At 42.9% G+C, this 23,461-nt stretch overlaps 1 protein-coding gene across 4 annotated transcripts in view; it reads left to right on the top strand.

Moving 5' to 3' along the window:
* LOC117074395 (carboxyl-terminal PDZ ligand of neuronal nitric oxide synthase protein) overlaps window positions 1-23,461 on the top strand; it is a 344,705-nt gene that overhangs the window by 266,396 nt on the left and 54,848 nt on the right. For 3 of the 4 annotated variants that reach the window (XM_033195794.1, XM_033195793.1, XM_033195796.1), the window contains exon 5: window positions 22,486-22,594. In XM_033195794.1, the coding sequence (XP_033051685.1) occupies window positions 22,486-22,594 (109 nt within the window). Of the gene's footprint in view, window positions 1-5,142; window positions 5,381-22,485; window positions 22,595-23,461 lie in introns of those variants that run through there. The other variant, XM_033195795.1, reaches the window with a different exon arrangement.

The following is a 23,461-nucleotide window of genomic DNA, read 5'->3' as shown; positions in this document are numbered from 1 at the left end:
AGCAAGTCAAAGATAAATTATTTAGGGCTAACTAGAGAAGGGAAGAAGGGTTGCGTGGAGAGGTAATGTGCTTTGTTGTTCATTGTAGCAGGCACTGGGGGAAACACTGGTATATCAGCCTGGGTCCAGTTAAGAGACAGAAACCACACAGTGATTTAAACAGAAGAAATTTATTATAAAGAACTATTAAACTATAATAAAAGAGTACCTACAAAGTATAAAGAGGAGAGTACGCAAGGCAGCACAAACTTGGAAGGTAGATCCCTTCCCAAGATGCCCTTCAGACATTAATGTAGAAGGTATGATTACAGCTACTGATGGTAGAGAAATTCACTGGATTGCCTATGTCAGAGCTAGTCCCAACTGCAGGGAGAACAGAAAGCAATCCTCCAGGTCTTGGGTGCAGGTGGTCTGCCGCCAGTGGGTGGGCACACAGGTGGAGTTGGGGTATGGCTGTGGGTGAGAGACATAGAGTGTGCAATGCCTACATCAGGATATCTGTGGAAAACAAACCTGGGTGGCAGGGGGAAGGCTAGCAGAGAGAGTTAGAGCATCACTGTGGACAGGAGGCCCAGAACACCTAGTGTGTGCTTTAGGAGGGCTGTGGGGAGGTGATCACTAGGCTGGACTGGTGCTGAGTTCACTGAGGGACATGTGTTCTGGGCATGCATACCACTGGATGTCCTCATATCCACACCACTGATGGGCTGTGTAGCAGTCGGACCAAGAGAAGCCCTTTCATTCTGCAGTGTTTCTCCTCCATTCTGCAGAGGAATCTTACCATCATGCTGCTGTACAGGAGATGTACTTAAAGGAATTCCGTCTATTACCACAGAGCTTGTATTGAAAGGTAAATTTGGAGTTGAGTAGCAATACATTGGTACAGGTGGTTACTAGAACACAGTCCTACTCTCAAGGAATATGGTCAGATAGAACTTGGCATGCATTACTTCAGTTAATCCCAACAACCCTGAGTGGTAGAATGGTAGAATCTATCATTCTCATTCTTAACACAGAAATTAAGCTTCAGTGATATTGGGCAGTCTCCCCATGGTCACGCAGCTGCTGTGTTGTTAGAGAGCTGTCTGGCACTCACACTTTTGCCCATTTTGCCCTCTGTACTCACACATTTTGCCCTCTGTACTCAGTGCTATCCACCTTTAAAGGTGCCTCATTCATAAGCTTGCATGTTCTGTTTTTGTTATAAAAATTATATATGAAAATACAGGACAAACTACATTTTAAGGTAAATGGGGATTTGACAGAGCTATCCTGTGATATTTGGAATTTCTTGGGAAATCAGGATACCCATGTAGTATATTTCACTTAGTTAACGATCAAGAGTTTAAATGATCAAGATGAGCAAGATTTAGGAAAGATGGGTATGCTGAGATTCAGGAACCACATCGAACTACAAGCAAGGTAAACAAGAAATCAGTTCTTAAACTCTAGACTCAGTAATGAAATGACAGAATGTTAAAGACAAAGATTTTAAAACAGCTGAAGGGGAAAAATGTAGTCTACAAAGACAATTTTTTGATGGCAAAAAAATGTAAGACAGAAGACAGTGAATTATCTTTAAGAATAAGCTTAGAAAGAACTCCTTAAATACCTTTTTATTATGGAAGTAAGGTAGAAGAAATCCTGAGCAGCTTTTGTAAAGGCTTGGAAATAATGAAAAGGGCATCCATCCTTACAGGAGAATGAGTAGTTCCGAGTACAGACGGAAGAAAGACTTGCATTTATCAGATGGAAGAGGTGGTGACTCCTGCAGAGCAGTTTCAGTAGAGAGGTGGGGACAGCTGTTTAGTTACTTGGTAGTGAAAGAAAGGAGAACCATGGTATGATGAATTACAACTTAACAGTGAGATCAAATAAATATATATTTTAAAAAGAGGAGCTAGTAATACCCTTATAAAGGGATGATGAAAAGGTCCTATGGGGATAAAGATGGAAGGTTTTTAAAGTATGTGTAATTTTAAGCATTATTATTTCTTCAAAATGTGCTTATATACAATCCTGACCTGGGATACATAAGTAGAATCATAATTATGATATAAGGGAAATGCTAAAATAATTTAGCCACTGTATTGTTTTGTGGAGCCAAAAAACACTCCCAAGATTTAAGGAGTCTTAAAGATACCTCTCCAAAGTCCATGCTGTCCCTCCAAAATCAGAGACCTCCCAGACAGAGATTACTCTGTATCTTCCCTTCTTCCACATCTTCACATGCCCCAAGCTCCAACTCAAATCCTGGAATGCATTCCCTTTTCTCCATTCCCGTTAGACTCTGGAAGGGGTCCAAGGCACAAAGGGTCATAAAAAAATCAGAGAAGGAGGTGTACCCTGTTCTTTGCTTATGATACATACATGTCTCTTTTGCTCTCTGTATGGTTTATAAGTGATGGAGTGACATCTGCCCTTCCCGTACTGTTTCTGTAAGGATGAGTGTTTTCTCTTCCTTCAGCCTCCCATTGCCTAAGGTTTTTGAGCAGCCTCTGCTAAACTGAGAAAACTGGTCATCAGGGATGCGGAGGCAGCGCAGCCTATAGATCTCTTTCTAACTTCTCATATCATTTCTGGGTCAGCCCATCTGGCGGATATGAGTGTCCATCACTCTAGTCATGAGTCATGTTTCATGTAGAGTTGATGTTTTTATTTCCTCCAGCTTCAAAACTTTTCATTGCTACTGCCTTTTCATACATATGCATGAGTAGGAATTACCCAATTTTACGCATGGAGAATCTTATGAACTAAGAAGGAGAAGGAAATACCATTCATGCTGTCTGGCTTCTGTTAGTTCCCAGGGCTACTTAGCAATCCCTTATTCACCCTGGAAGATGATGATCCCCATCATAATGCCCTTCCTACCTTCTACCTATCAACCCAATATACCCTCACTTTCCATAGGTGACCCCCAACACCTCTCTGAGATTCCTCAGCTGTCCTCTCCTCCCTTAGAATCTCTTAGTGTCACTGCCAACTGTCTTTCTGTTCACTGCCTCTCTCTCTCTCTCTTCTGGACCCATCTTCGCTTGTTTCTTCAGCACCTTGAGCTGTGAACTATGCTCTGTCTCTCTGTCTTCCTGGACACCCTCTTTCTCTCTACAAATATGTTCAGCTCTCTCCTATCCTTTTTTTAATCCTGCTAACCCCACCCAATAGCCCGTCTTCTGTTAACCCTCCCTTTCTTCCAAAGCCCTGGGTATGTCTTTGTCAGGGCCACCATCTTGCAGGTCCTCATGGCCTGGTGTTGCTTTCCACCACTTACTTCACAGAAATGGCTCCCTCCATGTTTACCCCTGCATGCCCCACACCTCCAAACACACCAGCACATTCTTCTGTTCTTCTGCATTGCCCTGCAGTATCATCTACCACTTCTCATTTCTCCTATTTCTGTTTTTTGCTTCCTTCTCTTTTGTTTGCTTTCAACCCTACATATTTATATATATTCTTTACCTTTCCTGAAGGGAAAATTCTGGGTTGTAGTGTTTATCCCTCCTTATAAGGTGCAAAAAGTCCCTTGTGCTTAGTGAGTCTCAGTAAATACCTACAATGGATGATGAGTCTCTAGCAAGGGATTGATGACTTATAAATCGTTGGAGGCATGGTGGCTCCAAGTCATATGTACATATTAGCACATGTGTCCAAGACCTTTCTTTTTCTCTCTTCTTCTTTCTTTCACCCCTTCATTTGAAAAGACATTGCATGCCTCTATGTAGAAAGCGCTTGGAATGCAAAAACAAACAGGGTGTCCCCCATGTCCTCAAGGATCTCACTGTGACTTCTATTAAACTTTCCATGATGGTTTTTAGATAAATGTTCAGGGGAAGATGAAGCGTAAGTTTTAAAATGACCAAATAATACGTAACTGTTACTAAAAATAAAGTAGTGAAGAGTTTTATAAAGAAAAGTGTCCGTTTTCTTTCTTCAACACCTCTTCCTCCTAGTACTGCTCCATATGCAAATATATTGACACTCAGATATTCTTCCAAACTCTAATATTCTGCATTTAGTTCTAAATTATCCTGTTTTTCTCTCAGTAATATATCAAGAGCTTCCTCCCACATCTGTGCTTGCAGTCTTCCCATGATGGCTTTGGCTCTGAAAGTTCCAAAGTGAAAGTGATAGTTTAGGAAAACCAGTCTGGCTTGGAATGCAACTCATCCCAAATGGAAAGAAACTCCTGTCATTGAGATGCACTGAAGAGAGATTGCTTGGGGATCTGAGTGTAATGGGAAGAGTATCTGGGTCTGGCCAAACTGGGTGACAGCAGCAGAAGTGCAAAGAAAGAAGTTAACCTGTGGGCTGTTTTAAGCATAGACCATTCAGACTAGTGGTGTCTGAATATTGAGTAAATGAGGAAGGGAGAGGAGGCCCCAGTGATCTCAGGTTGAAGCTTCAGTGCTTTTACCTTTGCCCTTTCTGAGGGCTTTCTGCCTCTGCTGGCCTCCCACTTGATTTTAAATCCAGTCATCCTGAAAAATGGAAATTTGTGTCATGGTTACTCTTAGCATGAACTCCATGAAGGTGGGGACCATGCATGTTTTACTGTTGCATCCCAAGTGCCTACAAGGATTCTTAGTGTATAGTAGGTGCTCAGTAAATACATACTGCATGACAAAGCTGGGGCAGCCTTGATTTGCTTGTTTGCTGCACTAAAATGTTCATCTCAAAAAGGCTGCTAAGCTGGGTTATCCTCTTGGTGGCCTTGTCTTCTACCCTTGCACAGCCCTTTTGTATCTAAAACTGGGAAGGGTTATCACAGCCCCCAGGGCAGGGAGCTCATGAGAGAGCCCATAGACCTGCACAGCAGGAAACTGAAAATAGCTACCAGAGCAATCAAAATTAAACTTCTAGATCCGCCTCTCTGGGCCTGGCCCTAGAGGGCATCTTTTACACTAATGATGGAAAATTAAATTAGGCCACCTTTAGAAAACTTCACAAAATTAAATACTGTCTACCACGGAGGGAATTACCCTGTGGGGAAAGTAACAGGGGAGCAGGAAAACAGGCTGGTCACAGTTCTACTACAAAATGATTGGCTGGTGTCAAATTTCATTACTCTGTGCTTCATTTTATTCTTCTTAAATGTGTAAAGGGAATCCATTTAGAATTTGTGCAAAGCATTGAAGAATCGCAGAAGGGAAAGTGAGTGCAAAATAAAACAAAGACTTCTGTCCTTGACTTCTCTCCTTGCTACCAAATCAGCACTGGCCTGGAAGTCCATCAGATGATCTTGACCTTTTCTGGGATACAAATACCTTTGAGAATCTGCTGAAAAGTATTTTCTCCATAGAAAAAAAATCATTCTGGCAAAGTTTTGAATTTTAGGAGAATTCATGGACCCCCAGACTCCTGCATGTTTATGAATTCCAAGGTAAGACTCCTTTTTTGCCAATAAGTATTGTACAGCATCTTTGAATATTTGCATCTAAAACTGGGAAGGTTTATCATTGGCTCTTCTACTGCTCATGTAAGAGTAAGAGGAGAAAAAACAAACTTTATTTTTCATTAACTTTATTAATGATTTAATGTTTGAATGCTTAAAAAATTTTATTTACCAGCCCAAAAGGCATTTGCATTTTGTTAGAGGAGTCTTATTATTCAATACAAACCAATCTCATGTTGGTGAGCTTCACATTATTAAAGGGAAGAGGATTCACATAGGAGGGGCCTTTATGTTACCCTCAATGTCCTTGGAATCACATGGATGATGGGAATGTTGGCCTAGGGCCTGGGTTTTACACTGACATGTAAGGACCATGTGATGGCCCAGGGTAAAGGACCATTGTGTGACCAACCCTAACCCCAAAGATAAATAAAGATTGGTCTTGATTTGGAGCTGTAGCCCCTGCCTGACAAAACCTTTAATATTAAGAGAGAACCTCTGGGGTTGTAGTAGGACAGTGTTGTAGCTTACTCCACAACTTGAGCATTTTGCACTAAACACCTCTCTAGACACTGCTACAGTGCCCTGTCCTCTGGCCTGGCTGGGTAAGCTTTCTGTGGCTTCCATCTTGTGTCCTGGCACAGTTGGGAGGAAGAATGGTGGTGTCACACCTCTGAGAGCACAATCAGACTGTGAGCCTCGGCTTCCTGTCTGGTGGCAGACCTCAGACTGGAGAGATGAGGATGACTGCGAGGTCCAGAAGGTTAAGCACAGAATTTGGAAAAGATGGAGTGGAAAAAGCTGGGTTGTCTGCAAGTCTCCACATCATTTATCAGGAGACCCTGAGACCTGGCTCTTGAGGAGTTACAGCCTTTCCCTGTTGCTGGCAGTCGCCATGATCAAACCATGATTAACTGAGGAGTCCTCTGTATTTGGCTTAACATTTCTGCCTGTCAAATTCTTATTAATCTTTCAATGTTTATTTTAAATAACACATTCACCAGGAATTCTTTCCTGATTTCATCCCTACCCCCACAGTGGGGATCTAATTAAGGTTTGTCCTTTGGACCCTAAGGTGTTATACAGACCTTAAGTTTATCCTTTTATTGTAGTTTATCTGCCACAGTTTTTAGTAGGAACTATATCTTGTCTAACTTTGGGTCTCCTTAACCACTTGTCTCACACACAATAGGGCTCAATACATATATATTCAATGTAATTGACTTCTTAAGCTTTTGCACAATTCCCAGAAATTAATTACACTCATTCTGTAGACTTTTATCTGGGACTGAGTGGATGAGTGAATGAATGAATGAATGAACCAACCCACCTATAGACATGTGTTGAGCACTGAACAGAGCCCATATGTGAAGGTATTTGGGAACAGTGACAAAAATGTTAACATTAGAACATCAGAACATATATTCTAATAGAAGATAATAAGCAGCACACAAATAATACTAAAAAGACAGCATCACTGTTAAGAACACTGAGAAACAAGAAGTCAAGTGACCTTGTTCAGCTTTGCTCAGGAAGAGAGCCCAGCACCTCTTGATGTTGTGGGTTTAACCACTAAGCAAGGCTGCCTTTGAAAATGCACACCCTCCTTCCTCCAGTTGGCCGAGGATGCCAGTCCTGTCCAGCTACTGCTGTGCAGTTAGCTCTTTGATTTAGGGTCTGATTATGTTTTTTTGTGGATTATCTTGGTCTTTGACCTCATCTCTTGTCTCACTTGTTGCAGTTTTTACTGATAATTCATAATGATCAGGGGTTGGGTGGGAGAAATGAAGCCATCATAAAGGGTAAATGTGTTCATCTTGTTTTTATTAATTGCTCCAATAAAGGTTTTTTGGAGGGGGTGAGCAAGAAGAACCTCCAAATGGCAGCCCCTGACAGATGAGATCTGCACATGAGCTCATTGTTGCTCAGTGTCTCCCGTCAGCACATAATTAATTGTTGGAGATGGTCCTGACTGCTGGGGGAGGTGAGGTAGTGCAGGTGCATTTCCTTGCAGAGTCGGAGCAGCCATCCGGGCTCTAGGCCAGTGGTGTGTCCTCAGACTCAAACACTGTTAAAAATATATAGAGAGATATATGTATATACACATGCATATACACACATGCACATACACACACCAAATTTTTTCGTATGTGTATGTGTATGTAAGAAGAATTTTCTTAGTAAAAGAGTTAAACCTAAATTTCTCCTGATTGCCTTTGTTCACTCATGAGAAGGACAAAGCCCAAAGGAAACAATTTAGCCTGTCAAACGCCTCAGCTGATGAAGGGGAATTTGACAAGCTAAATGTAAAAGAGAGACTGCAAGACTCATAAACAGATCCCAAGAGAGCATGTAGTATCCCTGGCCAGGCCTCACCACCCTTCCAGCCCTTGTATATCTACATGAGTCCCGTCACTCAGGTCCTGAGAGGCAGGAGGAATTCATATGGATCTCCTCTCTAAGAAAATAACAGTAGCATAACTTTGATTTCATGTACTGTCCTTTTGATCCATGTCACGTTTCGGTTCCTTCCTATGAGAAAGGGAAGTCAGTAGCAGGTGGGTGAAATGCAGGTCTGGGGCAGTTACAACAGCCCTTGCTTTTTATCAGGACACTTTACTAAAAGTTAAACTGACCTCTTGCCTTAACCAGCCCGACTCCTACTTCCACATCAAAATGGCATTAGCTCTCTCACAGGGAAAGGCTTAGCTACTTCAGAAAGGCCACCAAATTCCGCCTAAGAAAGGGAGAGGGATACAAGCCAGGAGTAGGACTGGCCCCCACCTTAGTGGCAGGTTCATAGTTGGTGCCTTCTCAGACCCCAGGCGAGCTCCTCTACTTGCACCCTGCCTTCTGCTGTCTCTATGTCTTGAGCCATCATTTTCCCTAGAGGCTATTTCTGTTTTGTCCCTTATTTTCCAGCCTACAAATAGGATTAGGTTTTGCCATCCTAAAAAGAAAAGATGCCCCTCAAACCCACCATCCTGTCTTGCCCTTCCACTGCCAGACTCTTTGAAGAAACCACATTTGCTATCTATATTTCCAAAACTCCCATTCACTTTTCAGCTCATTTTAATCGGGCTTCCTGAGCTACCCTACTGAGACTGCTCTTGCTAAGGCCATCAGGGATGTCTTGGTTGCAGAATCCCTGGCTTGCTTTCTGTCTACATCTTATTTAGTCTCTGTGAAGCACTCAATGCTGTGGGTCTTTCCATCCTTTGGGAGACTGTCTCTTCCCTCAGCTTCCACGATGGTTTTCTCTTGTTCCTCCTCAGATCTCTTGGTCTTTTTCTGCTCAGTATTTTTTTTTCTGACTCCTCCTATTATGTCCTCCATTTAAATGGGTACTGTTAATGGGATTTTCTCAATGAATCCCCCTTCTTCTCCTTCTCCTCCTCCTCCTCCTCCTCCTCCTCCTCCTCCTCCTTCTTCTTCTTCTTCTTCTTCTTCCTCTTCCTCTTCCTCCTCCTCCTCCTCCTCCTCCTCAGGGGATCTCGTATTTCCCGTAGCTTCAACCACCTTCTAAATTTCAGTGACTCCCAAGTCTGTGCTCCTCAGTCCCCACACTCCATCCCCTCCATCCCTTATTTCCAACTGCCTCTTAGGCAATTCTATCCACTTTTGCCTTCTCAAAAACTGACCTGTCCAGAGCCACACACTCCTCTTCCTTCCCTGTCCCTTAGTTCTTGTGTCCTTCTGTGGCCCTTGACCCCATTAATGTTTAGTCCATCCGCCAAGTTACATAGCTCAGAATCGTCTCCTTCCCTCTCATGATCACACCCAGAGAAACTACTGTTGTGTCCACCTGCTCTCCCCATGGTGGCTGCCCCTGCCTTTGTTAGGCCTCCAGTGTTTCTTGCCTGGACTCAGTGTTGGTTTGTCTGACTGCACAGACTGTGCTGTGTGTCACTCCAGGTGTGTCATTCACGGCCCTGAGCCCAGGTGCCCTGCACTTATTTACCGAACTGTAATTCTCACAACAGCTCCCCTGTTTGTAGATGAGAAAACTAAAACTTGAGCATTGAAAGACTCACCCAGTAGCTCACAAATGTAAGCAGCACAGTGGGGATCTGAGTCCAGTTCTTCTGACTGCAAGCCCCCGGTCCAAATTCTGTTGATTCCCCCAAGCACTCCGTATTGCAGTAGGCTCTTGGTGGCCTTCCTTCTGCTCCTGCCCTCCTCCAATCCATCCTCCACACCACCATGACTACCAGCCATGTGATCCCCCTGCTTAGACTCTCATCCTTGCCCTGAACCCACAGGGTGAAGTCTGAGCTCTGTAGCTGGGCTCTCCACAGTTGGCCCTGACCTCCCTCTGTCCCCATTTCCCACCAGTCCTTCTGTATGCCTTGCAATCCCTGTGCCCAGGCAAACTGTGCCACCTCATGACCTCATGCCTTTCCACATGCAGTTTACATCGCAAGGGCTTTCCCTGCTCTTCTGTCTCTGTGATGGATAGATTTCCATTGTCCTAGATCTGCTCGGCAGCCCTCCCCACTGTCCTCAGTGCCCAGGGAGGCTGGTCTGTGTAGACCTGTCCTGAGAGCTCCTGCCAGATGGCACACAACTCTTCCTCTCTTGGCTCTGGAAACTGCCCTGCCTCTCTGGACTTGGGGTACTGAGGGCTTCCAGGGACACTGCACTGTCCTCACCTTTGTGAACAGTCCTGTATTAAACTCTCTTCAGCCTAGTCATACATTATCTGTTTCCTGCCAGGACCCTGACTGACACATTCCCCACCCACCCCACAATCCTGCCACCTCCCACGCTGTCTTCGAGTCACAGCTCAGGCGGTAGCTCCCTGTGTGCCTTCCCAGTTCCCACAGGCAGCTGGCTGCATCCTCCTCTGCATTTCACTGGCTCCATTCCTCTGTCCGCACTCGCCACACCCTGTCAGTACCCCCCGTGCTCCTCAGGGCAGACTCTGAAGCAGACTCAGCTCTGTGTCTTGGAGAAGCCAATATGGGGCCAAGGGAGGGGGTACAGAGTAAGAATGTGCATTTCTTAAAACAGAGGTCATGCTGGACCACCCCGACACCTGCTTTTGGGTGGTGGGGAGACAATGAGAAAAGAACTTCTGGCGTACAGTGTATGAAAATAATGGGAATTCTCAAGCAAGGACTTGCCTCCTTCACAGCCTCCTGCTCACACTTCTCCACCCTTTGCGGACAAGGAGTGGACAAAGAAGGGTACAAACCTTTGTTGATGATTATTTTGCACTGGGAAGACTTTTGCCTGATGCCTCTCGGCATATAACACTTGAAGGAAAGTATTTGCTGGCTTGAAAGCAAAAGGATAAACTTGAGGAAAGAGAAGAGGAGGGGTCCTTACATGCTGCCTTCCAACCACCCCCTCCCCACATTTCCAAAAGAAAGATACAAGGCTTTTAAAAAGTAACTGGAGCCCGGTGTGGTGGCTCACGCCTGTAATCGAAGCACTTTGGGAGGCCAAGGCGGGCGGATCATGAGGTCAAGAGATCAAGACCATCCTGGCCAACATAGTGAAACCCCGTCTCTACTAAAAATACAAAAATTAGCTGAGCGTGGTGGTGTACCTGTAGTCCCAGCTACTCAGGAGGCTGAGGCGGGAGAATCGCTTGAACCAGGGAGGTGGAAGTTACAGTGAGCCGAGATCATGCCACTTCACTCCAGTCTGGCGACAGAGTGAGACACCATCTCAAAAAAATAAATAAATAAAAATAAAAAAGTAATTGGAAATCAAAATGAGGTCAAAGATGAATGGGTTCGTTTTTTTCCCCACTTTGTTTTAAGGTCAGCTAGCGGCCTGGAAGTAAAGATACACAGTCCTTTAAAAAGCAGCGACATGGGTGCAGCTGCAGGCCATTATCCTGAGGGAATTAAAACAGACACCCCAAACCAAAGACTGCATGTTCCTGCTTATAATGGGAGCTAAACAATGGTTACACGTGGCCATAAAGATGGAAACAACAGACACTGGGGACTCCAAAAGGGAAGAGGGAGAAAGGGGGACAGGGACTGAAAAAGTTCCCATTGGTACTGTGTACGCTGTTTGGGTGATGGGTTCAATAGAAGCCCAGACTCCAGCCTTACACAATATATCCATGTAACAAACCTACAGATGTACCCCCCTGAATCTAAAATAATAAAATAATTTTTAAAAACACACAAAAAAGAAAAAGACACTAGATTGTGATTGAGAGTGAGTTGTCCCAGGCCAAATCAGAATGGCTTGGACATTGCCCTGAGGGTGGGCCAGGTGAGATTTAGAAATGCTGACCCCTGGAGTACACACAAGCCCCTAGCAGTGGCTTGTTGTCTTATCTTCAAGTCCTGGGAGGAAGTGCCTTCAGATGAGTTCTGATTCAGAGCATGAGGTAGGCAGGTTAGAGCAACTGGAAAAATAACAATATTAGGAAAGAAAAGTATCTGGACCTGCCAGCCAGGCATGCTCCCACCCCTGGGAAGCTTGGGGAAGGAGGTGGATGCTCTTTCTTCGTTTCCCATCATGGCATATGGGACTCCTCAAGGCTGAGCAGGTGGCATGAGGGGTATGGAGTTAGAGTCAGGTACAGAGGGAGTTAGAGTGGGAATCCTCAGAAGCTCAAGTGGGAACTCAGCTGCCTTGGAAAGACAAGATGTGCTTATGATGTGTATCATATCCCTGGATTGGTTTATTTGAAGAAACATGGATGGAAAGTGGACAATCAGTTGGGGATGATAAAGAAATCCAGCGTGTCCCCTGAGAATCTTACCAACATGAGGATGAATTTGTTGGTGACCACAGAGACATCTATGAAGACATCAAGGACTTGGAAAAATAAGAGGAATAAAGAGAGCCAGGGTTTCCAGGTGGCATAAATGTAGCATGGGACTAATTTCTAGACCAGGTATAGAGAAAACAATAGTAATATAGGTAATGAATGATATTCAATATTCAAATGATATTTGATGATTAATCAGGCAGATGGTACAGAAGTTTTCAGAACTTGGTGAAGATTGCTAGGGTTCCAGTTCTAACTCAGATACTATAGTGAGTTGAAATATGTCCCTTAGAAAGATATGTTAGGATATGTTTCTCACCCCTGGTACCTGTGAATGTGGATGTTATTTGAATATAGGGACTTTGCAGATGTAATTAAGGTGAGGTCATATTAGGTTAGGGTGGACCCTAAATCCAATGACCAGGGTCCTTACAAGAAGAGGGAAATTTGGACACAGGCACAGAGGAGACACAGGGAAGAATGCCGTGGGAAGGCAGAGGGAGCAGACTAGAGTGACACCGCTGCAAAGCTAAAAATGCCAAGGATTGTTGGCAGCAGCCAGAAGCTAGGAGAGATGTGGAACAGATTCTCCCTGAGAGCCTCTAGAAGGAATCAGCCTTAATTTTTGACTTCTGGCCTCCTGAACTGTGAGAGATGAAATTTCTGTTGTTTTAAGCTATCCAATTTGTCATAATTTGTTACAGCAGCCCTAAGAAATTAATACAGATACTACTGGCTGTGTGACCTTAAGAAAATGCACAGAGGTTACCTCTCTGTTTCTTCATCTGTAAAATGGAGATAGTAACTGTATTCACTTTATATGGTTGTTGTGAGGATTAGATAAGTTTTTACCTTAAGCAGTGCCTGACAGATGGTAAACACAATAGATTAGCAAATATTCTTCTTTGATCGCTTCAATTTAGTAAAGATTTTTTTTGAGCAACTACTATGTGGCAGACCCTACATGTAAGTCATTTCATTTGATTCTTGTAACAGTTCTGTGAACCTCTTCTTATCCCATTTTGCACTTAAGAAAACTAAGACTCAGAGTATTAACTTGTTTTGAGAAAACAGACGAGCTGCAACCTCAGCCTTTGGCTCTGTTCTGTCAGGTCTTCTATTCCACAAAATCACAGGCATCTTAATGTATAATGGGGAGTGGACAAGAAGGGGTATGAAGCTTTGTTGATGATGATTTTGCACTGTGAAGACTTTTGCCTAATGCCTCTCTGCATATAACACTTGAAGGAAAGTATTTGCTGGCTTGAAAGCAAGAGGATAAACTTGAGAAAAGAGAAGAGGAAGATGTAATTTTCTAGACAATGCTCCTCCAGCATATACCAGTCAAAGTAGTGCCCCTAATATTTGTGGTGTGTTCTTTTTCTCTCTGCTTTCTGGCTCTGGGAGGGAAGTTGTGTCTCTGAGCAAGAATCTTCAGGAAGTCTGAGGGTCCTGAAAAGTGTGGGATGGATGGTTTAAACCCCCCAAATGTGAACAAGCTACATGTATGAACTCAGATAACATAGATACACAGAAGAAATAATTGGCACCCTGTGTAAACAGATTTGGTTTTTGACAGCCAACAGCAGGTGACAGTTATTTTGGAGAAATTTATGAGTGTTGGAGAGAAATTAAAGCCTTGAAATATATGAAAGGATTTTTGTGTAGTGGTTTTGTGAAGGACACTAGTTTTTTTTGTTTTTTGTTTTTTTGCCTGCCTGTCAAGTACTGAACAAGAAGAAATTAATTTATCCCAGTACTTGGCATTTAGAAAGTGCTATGTGATGGTTTGTGGTTGATTCAAATAAAGCAGGGGAGGTTTTAGTGGGACATAAGAAAAAAACTTGTTAACAGCTGTGAAATTAAAACATAAATTAACTGCTGAGATAGGCCATGAGGGTGCCTTAGCTAGACTTTCAAAAGATAAATATGCATTTGTCTGGCTCTTGCTAGCTCTTAAAACTCAATTGGTTGCTTATTCATTACTCTAGGTACACAGTAGATCTTTGTAACAATAAGTTAGACATTTGTGTAATTTTATTCCTTGAAGAAACCTTAGAAATCAGCTCTTATATTTGCTTTTCTCTGCCTGCAGTTGAAGAGATGAGCTTGACTGTCTCTCGAGGTCTTTCCCAGCCCTGGAATCCCAGGCTTCCTTCCAGACTGTGCTGTGATAAGGCAGACCTGTGAGATACATCCCAGTCATGGTGACAAGGGGTAACTGGGCAGTGTGGTCCCATACTTCAGGTGTCTGTGGAAATCAGGCTGTGAAGTAAGGAGACCAGTTCCATGAGGGATTTTGGGCACCATTTCATGAGTTTATTACCCTTCTTTTTTTACCAGATGGCCCTGAGGAAGGTAGTCATCAAATTGAGAATGGCTAAAATGAGGAATGAAGAAGATGGAAATTATAATAACTTCAAATAAAAGCAAACCAGCTGATGTGATAACAAGCCGTGTATATACAGTGGGGGGAAAATGATAATCAGACCAAAGCAGTCATAAGAGAGAACAGTGATCAAGATGGGAGACAATGTTCTCTAAAGATTAAATTAAAAATAAATAAGATAGATGAGGAAAAGAAAGAGTAACAGCTGCGACAGGACTGTGAAACTGTGTTCATGCTGCAGGGCTGGTTGAGAAGAGAAAAAGAAAGACACACCAGTATTCAGGCAGCATGCTAGGGATAGAAGTAAAGGGTGCATTCCTTCCTGTAGTGTCTGGTGGTGTTCTATCAGTGAAGCATTTGGAGGCTCTCATCAGCCCACTACCCCTTCTGATATTTTTCCCAGTCCCTCTAAGGATAACACATTGGGGTCTCCAGAATTACACAGGCTGGGACACTTAGGGAATCCTTGTTCCCGAGAGCAGGAGTCATGCTGGATTTCCCAGGACCATGCCTTCACAGTTGGGCCTCATTCATCTGGTCTTGAGCAGCAGGTTGGTTCTGTTTTCTGTCTTCTGCATGTGTCGCATTGTGCTTCTTACTTTCCCAGAGGTTTTCCTTAAGAATACCACTTGATTTTGTCTCCACCATCTTCAGGTGACTTGGTACCTTATCTTTATCAGCTGATTTCATTTTGTTTTGTCCTGAAGCGTGTCTTTTGGGGTTAGGAATGCCCGTGCCTTCCAGGACCTCAAGAGAAAAATCTCTGTACCACACACTGGAGACTCCCCTAGCCTGACAGAGAGATATCAATGTTGGGAGAACAAGAAATATTTCTCTTTGTTTTTCCACTTGACATTTCTAAGTTTGTTTCCACAGTTTTCAAGTATTTGTACAACACTTCATGGGTTAGAGAATATTCATGTATCCGTTGTCACATCTGAACCTTATAATCACCCTGAAAGGTGTTTTTATTATTCTCACTTCAACGATTAAAAAAGAAGAAGGTTGAGAGAAGGAAAATAATTTGCTGAAGGTCCCTTGGTAGTCTACATCCTCTACCCTAAAGTTCTGTTTTGGGCTATGGCAGGAGAGGATTGCGTGTCAGGACCTGGGCTTGCTGGAAGAGACCCAGTGGGTCTTGAGCAGGAGGCAAGGCACATGGATGTAGACTCAGGAAACCTTGCAGGTGACTCAAGACCTTTTACAGCCTCTGCAGTCCTAAAGTCAGCAGGCATTCCCCATGGAGATGAGGGGCATTAGAGGTAGAATGCTAATACCTGGGGAAATATGGCTGTTTTAGTCAGGGTTCTCCAGTGAAACAGAACCAATAGGATATATGTGTGTTGTGTGTGTGTGTGTGTGTGTGTGTGTGTACGCGAGCGTGTGTGCTTCCACATATTACATGTGTTTATGTATATGTACACATACTTAATGTATACATACACATATAAGAAATATTTAAGGAATTGGCTCACATGATTATGGAGGCTGAGAAGTTCCAAGATCTGCAATTGGGAAGGTGGAGACCCAGGAATGCTAATATGTGGTTCCAGTCTGAGTCTGAAGACCTGAGAACCAGGAGAGCTGATGGTGTGAGTTTCAATCTGCACATTGGCAGGCTTGAGACCCAAGAAGAGCCTGACCTGGCTGGAGAAGACCGATGTCCCAGCTCAAAGCAATCAGGCAGGAGGCATTCCCTCTTACTCAACCTGTTTGTTCTATTCAGGTCTTCAATTGGATCATTGGATGAGGCCAGGGATGATAACAGAGTAAGATGAGGTCTCATGGCCAGAGACTGAAAGAGGGAATAAAGGATGAGAACTTGAAAACAACATAATTGATTCTAGTCAGGCCCCAAAATGTGAGATCATGAAGAAAAATCACGTGGCTGCCCAGATTTTCATAAAATGCTCCTTGAAAAGTACACAATATGGAAAGCAGAGCTTAAAAACAAGTATGAGTGCAAAGGAACAACCATTACTGAGAGAATTAAAACCCTGAATGCATTGGGCTTGTGGAAAAGGCTGAAGATGAGAGAGAAAGGGGTGTGAAGGAAGACAGAGTTGGCACATGGCAAGGGGAAACTCTCAATCCCTTTTTTCTAACTCTCTTGGTTTTTTTTTTTTTTTTTTTTTTTTTGCCTTTCAAGTAGAGAACTGATCTTCAAATTAGAAACACTAGAACATATGTGATTTTAAAAAACAGAAGTTCAAAACCAAGAGGAAAATGGAAGGTATTCCTCACTACTGTGTGTCCAGGCCTGAATCACTCAGCTTCTGGGTTCCTGAAAAATATGATTGCAAAATAGTGATTGGCCATCTTTGCAAAATTATGATGGATGGAGAAGAAACAAAAAGATTGCAAAAATAAAATATTGTACTTTTTAGAAACAGGGGCAAACCTGGATCAGGAATTACCAACTAGTGAATTTGTCATTGCTCCTGGGCAGAATTCTAGAAGAGATCATTAAGCAGATGGTATGTGAGAACTTGGAAAAGGAAATCATGATCACTGGGAGCCAGTCCTAAAAACCAGTTACCCAAGTATGTTCAGGAAATGTGCCTTACAGCAGTTGTGCAAATTAGCTTTGAGCGTTTGAGTAGACTACAGTTTGAACCAGCAATGAGATGTTATAACAGAAGAAAAAAATCATGATCAGAGATGCTTTGCTAAAAATTCAATTCTAGGACATAGAAAATATTTATCCAAATATACTCTGTGCTGTTCAGATCCCTTACAAATGAGTTCAGTTCTGTGAGCTGCATTTTAAGATAGTCACTGGCAAGTTGGAATATGTACAGAAAAAGTTAAGAGAAGATGGAACTCATATTTATTGAGTAAGCAACTTACCATGTGTTGGGCATTGTGTAAAATGTGGTATGTGTGTTTTAATGCTTAAAACAATACCATGAAGAAGTCATTAATATGCCTATTTTAGATGAGGAAATGAAGGATTATGTAACTGAGTTTTTTGCCTCAGTTCAACAGCTAGAAGATAGCAAAGCTGAGACTAAGACTTGAACCTTTCTCATCCCCAAACCCATGCTCTTTCCACAGTGCAAACCTGCCAGAGAAATAAGGGACTTGGAAAATGGGCCAGTTGAGAAACTATTGAAGGAAGAAGTAGTTCACTTTAAAAATGAAAGGCATGCAGAGGAATCGGGGAGCGGGGAGGGCATCAGGAAGAATAGCTAATGCATGCCAGGCTTAATACCTAGGTGATGGGTTGATAGGTGCAGCAAACCACCATGGCACACGTTTACCTATGTAACCTGCACATCCTACACATGTACCCTGGAACTTAAAATAAATTTAAAAGAGAAAGGAGTAAATATAAACATGATGTTGTTTCCATATATTAAAATGTTGGCCATTTGGAAGAGGACTAGCCTTATTCTCTTAGATCCCTATGAATGGAACTAGAGCAGTAGTGTGGCAGTAATTAGAGCAGTTCACATTTATTAACCATTCACTAGAAGCTGACCCCTCTGCACACATTCATTCTTTAAACCTTACTGGCATGAGTGAGGTACAGCACAATGATTGTGCCTGTTTCACAGGTGAAGAACAAGAAGGGAGTTGAGATAATGACCAGGGTGTCCCAGCTAGTAAGTGGCAAAGCTTGGGCTGAAATCCAGGTTTGTCCCCCTCAGGGCCAGTGTTCTCAGCCATTTTCCTCCACTGCATTCCTGTTGGCAGAATTCCAGTCAACATGAGGGTAAATAAAACCTCTTAAAGAGGGATCAGATACTTTGTTAGAGAGTGAATTGCCTATCAGTGATGAATCCTGACCGACAGAGATGCTGGCTCGTATCCAGGCCTGATGACCCCACAGCTTTCTTTCTACCCTAAATTGTTGTTGTTGTTGTTGCTGTTGTTTTTCTATGATCTTGAGAGAAGCGAGTTTACCTATAGATGAATAGTTTGAGAAGGGGAGTATTGGTGGTGAGTCTAGTGGTTTTTAAAATCACGTTGGCCACCTAAATTCCAGCATGATGATAAACCCAAAATCCAGTTTCTTCCAGATAATGTTTTTCTTTCAGTCATTTATGGTAAGTTCTGTGGACATATCATGCATCTGCAGAAAGGTTTATTACTGTGTAAAAGCATAACAGTTCTGTTAGTAAGTAAATATTATAATGCTGTACATATTTTGAAATAAAAGTAAGAAATTTTAGGGCCAGCTGTGGTGGCTCATACCTGTAATCCCAGCTACTCAGGAGGCTGAAGCACAAGAATCACTTGAACCTGGGAGACAGAGGTTGCAGTGAGCCAAGATTTCACCAAGAAAAAAAAAAAGAGAGCGAGAGAGAGAAAGAAAAAAGAAATTTAAAGGAGAAGAAATTTTAGGAAAATTGAAGGGGGAATAAAACCTTATAAAACCTCATTAACATTATATGAACCATTTTGGTATCCTACTCTTTATAATTATAGTGAAAGTTGGGAAAATTGACTAAGGTACTTTTTGGAAGCAGGATTATCAGAACTACCCTAGACTGACTTAAGGAAAAAGATGAAGAAGGAAAGAAAAAGGGAAATCTTTTCTATTCTCTTGAGCACTCACCTTCCTCTACTCTCCCCCAGTTTCTGCCACCCCCATAATCACAGTGTTTACGAAAACTAAGTAATGGAGAAATAAGAGTTCTTGGAATATATTTCTTGATCTGGAAATTTGCGCCCAAGAGACCTTAATTTGCTGATTTATTAGTTTGTTGATGAATGAGGTCGCATGGAAAAACTTTCTGCCTCTTGGTTGTGTTGGTGGAAACTTTTCTAAGCTTTAACTAGCTGACTTTTTGGTTAGCTAGAGATTATTTACTTTTAATAACAACATGCTAAATATCTGAAATCAAACATAGCAGAGCAGTCTCCAGAGAGCTGTGGTCCAAAGGCAGTGGCTGCATCCCTGTACAGTTCTTATCAGATTTTCTGAAAAGATGCTTTATCTGTTAAGGTTAAGTTAACCTTGGCTTAGTGCCGTTCCTCTGTTCCTTCCACATCTCTGTCTTGTGGGCATGCCAGTTTGTGTTCAAATCTGCTGTATCAGTTTTAAATCCAGTTCTCAGTCCTTTGGGTATTACATAAGAATAAATTAACTAAAGAATCCAAGAAGTTTTACGTGTGATGCTGAACTAACTGGATCTGACTTCCTTGGGGGAAAATGAATAGCCAGGCAGATCACATTTTAGATGCTCATTAATGACAGCTGGAACACCTCCCTCCATTCTAAGCAGGCAAGGAACCTCCCATGTGCCAATCACTGTGCTGGCACTGGGGATACCAAAATGTGTTCCTTGTTCCTTCAAGAAGCACATATAAAAACATCATAGTGTGAGATATGTGCTGTGGCAAAGTTGAGCCCCAGGGTATTCAGCAACTCAGACTACTGAAGAAAAGGGAGGGGAAGGCTGCTCTGAACCAAGTCTTGGAGGCCGCCAAAGGTGTTCACAGCAGTTGCAGAGCTGGAAAAATGCACACGCCTAGTTCTGCAAGCCTGTGTAGGTCAGGACTCTGAAGGGAGATGACCGCGGAAAGGTAAGTACACCATGCTAAGGAGTTTGGACTTTATCCTAAAAGCAGTAGGAAGCCTTTGGATGGCTTTAAGAGGAAAATGATGGGATGTAATTTGTCTTTTTAAAAATAACACTTTGCTAGCAATGTAGAGAATGGGTTCACAATAGGTGAGTTAGGAAGCAGAGCAGCACACTGTTTAGAGGATGTTGTAAAAATCCGGGTGAAAAATGAGAACTCTTGATGATCAATACCTTGGAGTTGAAGAGAAAAACATAAACCAAAGACATATTAGGGAGCGAGTCTTCAAGGAACTTGCTCATGAGTGATGGATATTGGGGAACAGGGGAGGAAGCCATTGAGAATGACACCTGGCTTTCTGGCTTGAGTAGGTATGGTGTCCCCTTATCAAGATGGGACTTGGAGAATTTTGGGGAATATGATGAATTCACTCAAGGGTATGAGGAATTTGAGAAGCTTGAGAACCATTCAGGAGGAGATGTCCAGGAAGGTTGGCTGAATGGGCCTGGAGCTCAGGCAGGAGATGCTGAGATACAATTATTGATTTGTCCCTTTGATGTTAGGAAGACAGTTTGGCATCATTAGAAGGATAGGGGACTGGAAACCACACTAAACAGCCTCTATTTCATTTAGAGATGATAGACATGTGAGATGTACTGAAATGCCTGCTAGCTGAGTTTAGCAGAGAAACTGCAGTCCCCAAGGTGAACTTGGGCTTTTTCACAGTATTGTTTTCCTCTCTGTGCCCACCTTTCTTTTGAATTTTCCTCCCAGGCTTCTTGGGGTCCTGTGGCAAGAATCTCAGTTACTAGGCTACTTAGAGGCTACATCAGTAAGAGGATGTAAGATGGCATTTTACTAACTATTCTACCTCCTCAGTAACTCCTGGAAGTGTTACTATTAGTAGTCCCATTGTACAGATAACAAAACTGAGCCTCTGAGGGGTGACATAGCTTACTTTTTAGTAAGTGGCAAAGTTGTTGATGAAGTTGCTGACTCTAAATCACATTCTCTTTCTTCTGCACAGCCCAGACTTACACTAAAACAAATCAGGCCTGTTAAATGCTTGAACGAAAGCCATCAGTGTTGTTAGTGGTGAAAAATGTTTTGTGGAAATGATGTGGCCTCTTAGGTGCTACCAAGAGCAATTCTCTCCTTGGACTGCCCAAAACTAATTCCACTGATGCACCCACCCCAACTCCCTGCACCGACCCCACAGCAGTCAGACCTGGAGGCTCGGGGGGGCCCTGTCCTAAGCCGGCTTGAGATGCAGCCTCTAGGGCCTGGCTTATAATTTTTCCCCTTTCTCCGGCCTTCCCTTCTCCCTACCTCTGCCCACCCCAAGCAGCCAGAATGATCCTTTAGTTTAAAGCATAAGCAAGTCAGTCCTCTGCTCAAAAGCTTCTGATGGCTTCTCATCTCACGTAGAATATAAGCCACAACCTTCAAAGCCTTCTACATTTTGGCCTCTGGCTGCATCTATGACCTTGTTGCTGACCATGCTCACTCCACTTGAACCACACTCCGTTGAGCCTCCCTAGGTGTTCCTTGAATGCTTTTAACACCTTCTGAACACTGCAGGGCTTGTAAACTTGCTGTTCCTACTTCCTGCCATGGTTTGGCTCAGGTATCTCAGTGACTGACTCCCTTTCCCCATTCGGATCTCAGCCTCTCAGTGAGACCTCCCTGGCTACCCTGTCTAAAATAGCCCCCATCATGCTCCATCCCTTAGTCTGCCTTATTTTTCTTCATAGCACTTATTTTATATTTGCTTATTGTCATTGCCTACACGTAAGCTCCATGGTTTCAGGGGCTTTTTCTGTCCTGTTCCTGTTGTGTCCCTGGCTGCTGGGATAGTGCCTGGCCTGCAGTGTGCACTCAGTGGCATTGGTTGAATCATGGAATGAACACATGGATGCTGTGGTCCAGGCAGAGAGGGGACAGAGAGTGGGATCACTATCACCAAAGGAACTAAGAGTATCTTAGTACCTCCCAAGGTGGTAAGCATTGCTGGTTCCCCAAGTCTCTGCATTTGGGGATAATTGTAAACAAGCATCAGAAAACGTGTGTGCATCTTTCTGAGTAAGAAGCAGGTTTGTTGCTCTGATAAGGATGGGAATGATTTTTCCTTCTAACACACAAGTTACAGGGACAGGTTGGCCACCTCAGGAGATGGTTAACAATAGTGTCGTTTCCATGTCCTACCCATGCCCACTGTACCAAATCTGAAAGTCGCAGTGTTAGTGTTTGTGGAACCTGTTGAAAGTGCCTCCTGCACTGTGACTTTTTGATCCCGGAGGAAGAAGACTTTCTATAATAACTTGGCTCTCATGAGCTGTGCTTCAGAGTATCCCTAAACAGAACTTTCCTGGTTAGAGATTTGAACCTAAGGCCATTTTCAATGCATTTTTTCTGTTATTCTTCCTTTAGGATCTTCTATGTCTCTCATGATTCCCAAGACTTGAAGATCTTCAGTTATATCGCTCGAGATGGAGCCAGCAATATCTTCAGGTGTAACGTCTTTAAATCAAAGAAGAAGGTAAAGAGGCGGTTGCCGTCCATCTGCTATTTTCCTATAATAGATCCAGAGCACCCCCAACATTGGCCCATCTCCCTGTTGAAGATGGCTGTTGTAATGCCAACATGGGGCAACTATCTCAGTAGTCTGTCATTGCTCCTATAAAATGGAATTCTCTTTTAGCATCATCTGAACTTTGTACTTAGTTACATACAGATAATTGGAGAGGGATTGACCATTGACTATGTGCTCTGGGATGAGAGCAATTAAACGGCACCAGGAGTGATGCTAACCTTAGCCCTAGAGTAGGAAAAAAGCGTTGTCTTGTGCTAAGGAGACCCTTCATCATAATTCTGTATATTGAATAGTGGGCTACAAAATATGAATACACATGGAGTCCGGTTTAGACTCAGTGTGTGATGTTGGTTATCCTGGGTGATTATTTGGTATGGCAACCTTGATACTCAAGTAAATGCAACTTTGAGGATTCTGAAGAGGCATTCTTTATATTAATGTCATTCCCCCAGGAGTCTAATACACACAACTGGGGTTTTAGAAGCCTAGAATCTAGCCCTGCCTCTCACTGGAACCCTGAGTGATGTTGTGTAGGTCTCGGTGTCCTCATCTGTGAAATGAAAAGAATCATCAAAATCAGCACTTCCTAAATGTGTTCTTTAAAACATTTATCAGCCAAAATGTTTCATGTTAAAACTACCTGATTTAAGTTGCTGAGAAGGTCTGATAAAGAACATGTTGTTTAACCCAGAATTTCCCAAACTAATTTCACAATGGAACCATATTTTTTCCATGTAATATGTGTTAATATCCTGGGAACTATTTTTCTGCAGAGGAGATTTTGGAAAACACTGTATTTGTGCCCCTAAGGAC

The sequence above is a fragment of the Trachypithecus francoisi genome, unplaced genomic scaffold (genome assembly GCF_009764315.1).
Source record: "Trachypithecus francoisi isolate TF-2019V2 unplaced genomic scaffold, Tfra_2.0 Lachesis_group5, whole genome shotgun sequence".
Taxonomy (NCBI): Eukaryota; Metazoa; Chordata; class Mammalia; order Primates; family Cercopithecidae; genus Trachypithecus; species Trachypithecus francoisi.
This window is presented reverse-complemented; position numbering and strand designations above follow the sequence as displayed.